At 50.7% G+C, this 9,858-nt stretch overlaps 1 protein-coding gene across 2 annotated transcripts in view; it reads right to left on the reverse strand.

Annotated features, from left to right (window-relative positions):
* Positions 1–55: 55 nt before the first annotated feature.
* Positions 56–9,858, reverse strand: part of alg12 (ALG12 alpha-1,6-mannosyltransferase) — an 11,363-nt gene continuing 1,560 nt past the window's right edge. The window contains exons 4-9 of one of the 2 annotated variants that reach the window (XM_077501517.1): positions 2,408–2,602; positions 2,220–2,324; positions 1,949–2,105; positions 1,625–1,794; positions 479–554; positions 56–396 (exon numbers count right to left, since the gene is read on the reverse strand). In XM_077501517.1, coding sequence (XP_077357643.1) covers positions 159–396; positions 479–554; positions 1,625–1,794; positions 1,949–2,105; positions 2,220–2,324; positions 2,408–2,602 — 941 coding nt within the window. In that variant the 3' untranslated portion in view covers positions 56–158. Of the gene's footprint in view, positions 397–478; positions 555–1,624; positions 1,795–1,882; positions 2,106–2,219; positions 2,325–2,407; positions 2,603–9,858 lie in introns of both variants that reach the window. The other variant, XM_077501516.1, reaches the window with a different exon arrangement.

Genomic DNA, 9,858 nt, shown 5'->3' on the forward strand with positions numbered 1-9,858 from the left:
AAGCAAGAGAATGAATTAGAAAAAAAGTTTGTTTTTATATGATTTTTTTTTTTTTTTTTTTTTTAAGACATCAAAAAGGTTAGGCTTCACAAATACTCGTGTTTCTGTCATGTAAACCTTGAGATGAAGTGGGAATGCTGATCACCTGACTGACATCCTTAACGAGACCCCTCGAACGTGGTCCGCTGCATCAGTACCGCTTTTCTCGCCAACGTCACGCTAAAAGGAGGGAAGCGGAACAAGTGGCGAGCGAAGCCGTCGTAGCCGTGGAGAAACGCCAGCGGCCGATGAGTGTCGCGGAGGAGCTCCATCTTGGTGGTGTTTGCCTCCATCAGGAGGTGCGAGAACATTTGCATGTCGGGACTTGCCGGGTGCAAATCTTCTCGTTTGTCGTATCTGTGGAGTACGTTGGTAAAAAAAAACAAATAAAATAAAAATTAAGTTTTGGCTTCAAAAAGTGAACAATAAATACACGAACCTCCAGTGTCGGTTCTGCTCCAAAAAGCGAGACACTCCCGTTTCAGCAGTGTAGGTGTCAATATGAACAAACACATCTGAGAAGATATAACACATTGATCAAATGCATGCTATCTATCAAAACTATTGATTTAGCTGTCAATAAGGGCTGGGAAATGTGTATAGTGATAGTGTAGGTAGAAAGCCTATAGTATAGCATATAATTGGGGTACGTTTCAAATTTTTTGCACTCCAGGTGCAATGATTAATAGTCATCTAATTGATTATCTAATTAATTGATAATTACTTTAATTATAACTGATTTAATTGTTTAGACGCTGTGTTTGATTTGAAATTGTTCAAATCCTTAGAATGAAAGCCTCTTAAAACAGTAAATAGTCCCAGATTTATATAGTCCAATGTTCAACTTAATTTATACTTTATTCCTTTTTGTAAAGCGGCACAAATTATTTAAAACACCGTTAATTGGTTTTCCTAAATGAAAATGCATTTCTCTTCAATCCATTCTAATTCCAAAGTGATTGATATGAGTAAAATACATATTTACATCTACTTTAAGTCATTTGCTCCCAAAACCGTATAAATATGTTCTATTTTAAATGTATTAGTGTCCCAAAGATTTATTTATTTATTTTTTTTAATGCTATGGCATACAGAAGGCTTTGATGCAGCCTCTCAACTGCAGAGAATGGGTGGAAAAAAATGGTAGTAATTACAAAAACGGCCAACAGGTGGCAGCAGAGTATGCGGTCAACCAGGGCCATGATGAAAACAAGCTGTTTGCTTATACAGTAATTCTAAGCAGGTTTGTGAATAATGGTGAAACTCATATTCTAATGTAAATTTCTGCAAAACAGAAACATATAGAAATATACTTTTTTTCCTGATGAAAGAAGAGAGACTAATCTTTCTTTTGGTAGGTTCCGTGTTTTATAGCAATATAACACAATATTCTGTGGGCCTCGCAAAATCAGTCAAAATCCAGTAAAACAGCCGGGAGCAAAGGGGCTTGCTCTAGTGAAAATGGTGGCGAGTGAATGAGTTAAGTAATTAGTTACTTGATGAACCTAATCTACAAATGAGCTGGCCTATTTGTCTCTCCTAAAAATTAAAGGAAAAAAAAAAAAAACATCATGATGCCTCCTACCTGCCGTGGCTGGCAACAGCCTGTGCAGTTCCTGCATCCCTCGGCCTCCTGGGTAATTGTGATGGGAAACGTATAGGCAAACACCTGAGTAGGCCGCATTCACCAGCAACTGGCCCACCACAACAGCCGATCCCAGTTTATACATCCACGATTTATGGTAGTTGCTCAAACTAAAGAGAGAAGGAAAAAAAAACGTAATTATTATGCGAGGTTATGAATGACTCTTATGGCGACGCCGTGCTGTTTTTGTCCACGGACATAAAAGAGCATCCTCGGGCAGCCACCAAAGTGAGCACGGGGAAGGTGTATATGATGAAGCGCAACTCTTTGTGCGGCAGCAGCGAGTAGACGAGAATGAAGGCAACGGCGGGTAGAAGCAGGAGTCTCATCCGTCGGTCCAGCAGCCCGACGGGCACCAACGGCAGCGTGCAGGCCAGGCCGCGGGGCAAAGCCGAGTAGAAATACCAGAGGAAGGGGGAGGTTTAAAACACGAGTCAAGGAAATACTCATTCCATCCATTTTTTGAATCCACTGCATTTTGGGGAAACTGATTCAATGTCAGTATTTCATATAACAGTGTCTTAAGTAAAGGATATTCCCCAGTTGGAACTTTTGTTGAGAATGGTGTTGTACCATAACACTTGGCCTTCGGGCCACAAAGGCTTCCTCCAAAAGAACGTGTCAATCGCCACAGTCAGAGCTGCAAAACATCAAATCAAAACACCACGGCACCAAATAGGGCAAACTATAATGTACACTGTTTGCCTCCCACTCACTACTAACCTAACGATAGCAACCCAGCAGGAACGGCGTAATAAAGAAGTTTGAGGAAGCCGAGCTTTCTGCTCAACAGCGACATTAGCAACATGAGACCAAACAAGACGCAGAGCTCCGAACGGAACACGATGATGACGAAGGCGGAGAGGCTGATGAAGCTGCCGTGTTTGTGAGCCATCCAAGAGGTGAACGCAACAAGGACTGCAAAGACAAAATGAACAAGCGTTCTATTAATACAAAAAAACAAAAAACAAAACAAAAAAGTCAAGTAAATCAGTCACAAATCAGAATCAACTGGTCTACAGCTGAAATTATTGGTGTTATCAAAAACGTATTAGTATCATATCTTGTAACATGAAAAGTCTACTTGTTCAATAAAACGAAGAATTTAAAATTGTTTTTTTGTTTTTTAAATAAAAGCATCTTGTCATGTTCAAAAATTGTACACATTTAAATGAAAAAAAGGCACATTTTTACTAAACTTGTTTTATTTACATTTTTTTCAAATAAAATGTGAATTTTGATACCTAACTGTCAACATATTTTTTACATTTAATTTTAAGTCAAGTCATCTAAGTGTAATACTTTTTTCGACATTTAATTTTTTTAATCAAGTTATTAGTATATCTAGTACTATGAAACGTTTGTATATGTTCAATAAAACAAAGATTTATTTATTTTTTTTAATAAAAAGCATTTTGTAATGTTCAAATATTGTACAAATTTAAATGTAAAAAAGGCACATATTTACGAAACTTGTTTTATTTACATTGTTTTCAAATAAAATGTGAATTTTGATACCTTTTAACTGTCAACATATTTTTTACATTTAATTTTAAGTAGTGGTGTCAAACGATTACAATTTTTAATCTGATTAATCACACTTTTAAATTTTGATTAATCACGATTAATCAGCTAAATTACTCGCGTATTTGCGCAATATAAAATAAATACAAAATACCGTAATATTTTGACATTAATGCATTTTATTATCGGAATGTAATTTGCAAACATTAATTAAATGCATGTACGCAATTGCATGCATGCGTGTATTGCTCAAAACGTAACAGCATCATAACAATTGGGTGCAATTCAGCAATTAATTAAACGCAAATTACTTTTGTTTTATCTAAAGTGTCGGGGTGTTTTAGAAAGCGAAATTTACCACCGAGCACAACAACTGGAGTCTCCCCGCTCATTTTGGAACAACAGGCGTAGGAAATGCCGTGCATTGACCTCATCACTGACCTGCGCAGCCTTCAATGTAACCATCCGCGGTTCTATTTCGTCCCTCCCGACCGCCAGAAGGCGGTGCTTTAAGCACTGAATGTTCCTTTCGCGCATGCGCAGTTCGAGTAATGCATACCAAATTAGTCACCTGTGACCCCTGGGTGACCCTAGAAGGGTATAAGTTCCGGTGTCACCCAAAGTTCGTTTCCTCTTTTCTTCTCGCGTGGCGTATGCATACGACACATTTTCGAAGAGTGTAAGAATTGGGATTTGTATTTATCCTCTTGACGGCGCCGCTTGGAGCCTTGTGACCGGATCGGTCGGAGCTGCGTAGTTCGCCCTCCAAAGGTTGCGGCGACAGTGTTTTTCTTTCCTTCGTTCGTGACCCGACGTGGTCGCGTATTCTAACCTCCCGTGGGGTAAGGTTATTGACTACTTGTCTACTTTGCCGTCTAATTTCCGCGTTTACTGCGGTGTTTTGAGTTTTTTGTGTGGCTAGCCTCGCGTTAGCGCCCTGGCTACCACGGCTCGTGGTTTACCCTATTTTTTCCTCCGCTGGCTTTGGCAGCGTTAGCGCTTCTCTCGGTTTATTAGCGCCGCTTTCTCCGACGGTGTTGCCGTTTGGTTGTTGCTTTTCTTTTTGTGCCTTTGCTGGTGAGGGCAGCGTCAGCGTCCCCGCTCCCAGCTTACGGCGTCGCGCTTCTCGCTCGATTGTTTGTCTTACTTACTTTTGTGCGTGTCCCGCCTGCGGTGCGCACCTGGCTTCAGCTGTGCAGGTGGCGTTCGCGCCCCTTCTCTCAGCTTGTCGACGTTTTCGCGTCTGCTGTCTGCCCCTCCCGCCCGTCGGCCGCTCCGTGTGCGTCTGCTGCGCAGGTGGCGTTCGCGCGCCTTCCCTCAGCTTATCGCTACTATTGACAACTGGCTGTCTGCCCCCGCCCTCCGTCGGCTGCTCGGTGTGCGTCTGCTGTGCAGGTGGCGTTCGCGCCCCCTTCCCTCGGCTTATCGCTGCTTTACCGGCTTACTGTTTGCCCCGACCCACGCGTCGGCTGCTCGGTGTGGGTCTGCTGTGCAGGTGGCGCTCGCGCCCCCTTCCCTCAGCTTCCCGCTCATCGCTGTTTGGGCCTCTTTGTGTTCACAATGGAGGACTCCCGTTGCTGCGTGGACTGTGGTATCCTCTTTGAGGCCTCCGATGTCCTGGACGATCGCTGCCCGAGGTGTCTTGTTTCTGACCGTGCCGGGGATGGCCGGGCCTGCAGTCCTGGTGTCAGTGACCCCAGTCCACTGGGTCATCTGTCGTCCTCCCAACCGAGGCGCCGGAAACGTCTCCGTGTGTCCTCTGCTGTACATGCCCCCCCCCCCCCCCCCCAGGAAAAGGGCGGCGCAGCGACGACTCGCTTCGGAGGTTGGGCACCTTCAGGCTGAACTGGCAGAGGTGAGATCTCTTCTGTAGGACCGTCACCCTCCCACACTTATGGGGGGGCCGGGACCATCCACCCCGCCCATGCCAGTGCTTCCTCCTGAGGAGGACGCCATTTCCTTGGCAGCTTCGGCTTCCTTTTTTCATGACGACGCCCGTGACCCGGGGTCTGTGGTTTTGGGACCAAACTCTCCAGCGTCCGCTCAGAGTTCGTCCAGTGAGGCGGGGGATGGTTCTATACGGGCTGTCCTGCGCAATGCCTTGGACCTCCTGCAATTGGAGGTGCCTCAACAGGCTCAATCGGCGTCTGAGAGCGCTTTCTTCCGGCGCAGGCGCCCTTCCTCGGCCTTTTCTGTCCCCGCATCTGAGGACTATCTGCGGGAACTGCATGCTTGCTGGAGGGATCCTGGGGCTCTCTCCCGCCCTTCGGCTGATGGCCGTGATTTAGCATCGATGCACGATGCTGCTAGTGTTGGCTTGGACCGGATGCCTGCTGTGGAGCCAGCTGTCGCATCCCTCATTGTGTCCCCGGAGGAGACCCTTCGGCCATCTGTGCGATGTCCTCGACCCTAATGTCGTGTGACTGACGACCTTCTCACACGGGCCTATGGCGCTGGTGCACGTGCTGGTCGCATTGGGAACTCTTTGGCTCACCTCATGCTTGCTCTCTCTACATCCCTGCAAGCGGACAGCGTGGAGGCTGCTGTGATCTTCAGTGATGCAGCCCTCCAGGCTTTTGCCCTCATGACTAGGGAACACGGCCGACTCATGTCCTTCCTAGTGCAGGCGCGCCGCCAGGTGTGGCTAGCGCAGTCCCCCTTGTCGGAGGCCTCTAGGAGGGCCCTCCGTGGTGTTCCTGTGGAGCCGGGGGAGCTTTTTGGTTCTGCCGCTGTGGGTGCACTGGAAAGGACGGTTAAGGCTCATGAGACCAGGAAGCAGCTTTCCAGCCTCAATAGGGCCCTGCCTCCCCAACAGGGTAGGCCTGGGGCACGCTCTGCTTTTCATCGCTTTCCTCAGCCCTGGCCTGCCGAGGCTTATGGCACCCGGCGACCCCCGCAGAGGCCCGCCGCGGAATTTCGCTCCTCCGCCCGCTTGCCTTCAGGGCAACCACGGGCTGCAGGCCCCACCCGCCGTCCCTCTCGGGCCCCTAGGGGCCGGAGGGCCAGGGACTGAGGCCTTGGGGCCGGCCGTCGGACATTTTTCCCACCAGCAGCTCAGTTACTGGGCTGCTCGTGCCTCGGACCCATGGGTGGTCTCCATCTTGACACACTGGTACGAGCTGCAGTTCCGACGCCGGCCTCCTGCTTCCTGTCGGGTCAGGGTGACTCTCATCGCCGACCCGGCAAAAGCCTCAGCTCTGGACCAGGAGCTGTCCGCCCTCCTGTCCAAGGACGCGATCGAGGCCGTGGACCCCCTGGCACAGCCCGGGGGCTTCTACTCGACCTACTTCCTTGTCCCAAAGAAGACCGGTGGATACCGACCGATACTGGACCTGAGGGGGCTCAACAGACATCTCAAGGTATTGCCATTCCACATGCTAACCACGAACGACGTCTTGCAGTCGCTCGCCCAGGGGGAGTGGTTCACGTCTATAGACATGAAGGACGCCTACTTCCACGTCCCCATCGCACCTCGACACCGTCGATTTCTCCGTTTTGCCTACAAAGGCCGTCACTGGCAGTTCCGTGTGCTCCCTTTCGGGCTCTCCCTCGCTCCGCGGGTCTTCACTCGGTTTGTGAAGGCTGCTCTGGCGCCCCTGCAGTCTGTGGGCATGAAGGTGCTGCCGTACCTCGACGACTGGCTCCTCTGCGCGCCGTCGCGGGCTCAGGTGATCCGGGACACCTCCGATCTCCTGTCTCATGTGGCCCGGTTGGGTATCAGGGTCAATTTGCCCAAGTCCTCTCTGGTCCCCTCTCAGCGGACGGACTTCATTGGTGTGACGTTGGACACCACGGTTATGAGAGCCCACCCATCTCCTCACCGAGTCGACGATGTTCTTCGCCTCCTCGCGCTCTTTCGAGGGGGCAGGCTGTTGCCTTACGTCGCCTACTTGCGGCTTTTGGGCAAGCTGACGTCCATGACGGCTGTGGTCCCGTTGGGTCTGCTGACACTGCGCCCACTACAGAGGTGGCTGAACGGCTTCCACTTGGATGCCAAGTGGCACCGCCACCGGAGGCTCAGGGTGTCCCGTCGGTGCCTCCTCGCCCTGGCACCTTGGAGGATGAGGGCTTTTCTAATGAGCGGAGTACCGCTGGGTGTGGCCCCGGCCCGCCGCGAAAGTCACCACGGATGCCAGCCTCACGGGCTGGGGTGCTGTCTGGCAGCACAGGACGGCTCAGGGAAGTTGGTCTGTGCGCGACAGGGTCGATCACATCAATGTGCTGGAGCTTCGGGCGGTGTACTTGGCACTCATGCACTTCTTGCCATACCTGAGCGGACGGCATGTTCTCATACGGTCGGACAACACCACGACCGTGTTTCAAATAAACCGTCAGGGCGGCGTCAGGTCCGCCCGTCTGTTGGAGACCTCCCAGCACCTTCTCAGGTGGGCTGCTCCCCGTCTGGCCAGTCTACGGGCCACCTATCTGCCGGCGGTTCGGAACCAGCTCGCGGGCTCTCTCTCTCCCGTCGGGGTCCTCCTCCGGGAGAGTGGCGCCTCCACCCAGAGGTGGTGCGCATGATTTGGAGCAGCTTCGGCACGGCGGAGGTCAATCTCTTTGCCTCCGAGGACTCGACCCACTGCCCACTTTGGTTTTCCCTGAGCAAGGCCACCAGCCCTCTGGGTCTGAATGCACTGGCGCAGCCGTGGCCGGAGTGCCTTCTCTACGCCTTTCCGCCGCTCCCTCTGATATGGCTGACGCTTCAGAGAGTTCTTCAGGAGGGGCACACGCTGTTGCTGATGGCCCCCTTCTGGCCGGCCCGGACGTGGTTCCCCCTGCTCCGTCAACTGTGCTCCGGCGAGCCGTGGCGTCTCCCCGACAGGGAGGACCTGTTGTCTCAACAGGGAGGTCGGGGTTGGCATCCCGACCCTCGGCGCCTTCGCTTATGTGTTTGGCCACTGAGGGGCCCCAACTGCTGCTGACCGGCTGTACAGAGTCTGTCACGCGGACCATTCTTAATGCGAGGGCACCGTCCACTCGGCTACAGTATGCCAACAGGTGGAAGTTGTTTGTGGCGTGGTGCGGAGAACGCGGGGTGGACCCTGTTTCGTGTTCCATCCCCACCATCCTGGATTTCTTGCAGTCCCTCCTGGATAAGGGCAGGTCTCAGTCGACTCTGAAGGTGTATGTGGCAGCTATTTCTGCCCAGTATGTTGGTGCTGATGGCGGCTCCGTGGGGCGCCATGACCTGGTGTCCTTGTTCCTCAGAGGGGCTCTGCGTCTTCGTCCCCGCCCGGCTCCTCGGGTTCCGGCGTGGGATCTGCAGTTGGTGCTGGACGGCCTGTGCAGGCCTCCCTTCGAGCCCCTGGCGGGGGCGGACCTTCTGTGGGTGTCGCGCAAGACTGCACTCTTGCTCGCCGTTGCCTCCGCCAAGCGCGTCAGCGACCTACACGCTTTATCGGTTAGCCCTGAATGCCTGCGATGGCACCCGGATGGCGCCGGCGTCACTCTGTGGCCGAACACTGCCTTCATTCCCAAGGTGTTGTCTGGCTCTCGTTCTAACCAGCCTCTACGGCTTAAACGTTATGTACCCACTCCTGCTGATGGCGGGGACAGGCCGGAGCTCTTGTGTCCGGTGAGAGCCTTGCAGTGTTACATTGACGCTACGGCGGACATTTGTACGTCTGCCCAGCTTTTTGTTTGTTATGGTGGTCCTACCAAGGGCTCCGCTCTCTCCAAGCAGCGCTTGTCTCACTGGGTCGTGGATGCCATTCGCCATTCCTTCCTGCTGTCTGGCCGCCCCCTGCCGTCAGGGGTGCGCTGTCACTCCACCAGGAGCGTTGCCACGTCTTGGGCCGCCCTGAGGGGTGTTTCCCTGGAGGATATCTGTGCTGCTGCCTCATGGGCGACGCCTTGCACCTTCTCCAGGTTTTATAGCGTGGATGTCGCCTCTCCCCATCCGCTTGGCGTGATCTTGGGTCCTGCTAGGGCTTCTCAGTGAGGTTTGTGTCTGAGATCCCTCGCGACTACGCCGGTATTAGTCATTCAGTGCTTAAAGCACCGCCTTCTGGCGGTCGGGAGGGACGAAATAGAACGAAAGTTACAACTGTAACTACGGTTCTATGAGTCCCGGACGACCGCCAGGGCGTCCTGTCGCTCGGAATCCTCGTGTTCACGCGAGAAGATTCCGTAGGAAACGAACCTTGGGTGACACCGGAACTTATACCCTTCTAGGGTCACCCAGGGGTCACAGGTGACTAATTTGGTATGCATTACTCGAACTGCGCATGCGCGAAAGGAACATTCAGTGCTTAAAGCACCGCCTTCTGGCGGTCGTCCGGGACTCATAGAACCGTAGTTACAGTTGTAACTTTCGTTACGTTCAAGGCTCAAGTGCGGTCCAAAAAAAATAGTACGATTAATCTGCGTTAATATGTGATTAACTTTTTTCTGTGATTAATTAATCTATTAACGCTTTAACTTTGACAGCCCTAATTTTAAGTCAAGTCATCTAAGTCATCTAACCTTTTTCGACATTCAATTTATTTATATATATATATATATATGTGTATGTATATATATATATATATATATATATATATATATACATATATACATATATATACACATATATACATATATATACACATATATACATATATATACACATATATACATATATATACACATATATATATACACACATACAT

Source organism: Festucalex cinctus, chromosome 16 (assembly GCF_051991245.1).
Source record: "Festucalex cinctus isolate MCC-2025b chromosome 16, RoL_Fcin_1.0, whole genome shotgun sequence".
Lineage (NCBI taxonomy): Eukaryota > Metazoa > Chordata > Actinopteri > Syngnathiformes > Syngnathidae > Festucalex > Festucalex cinctus.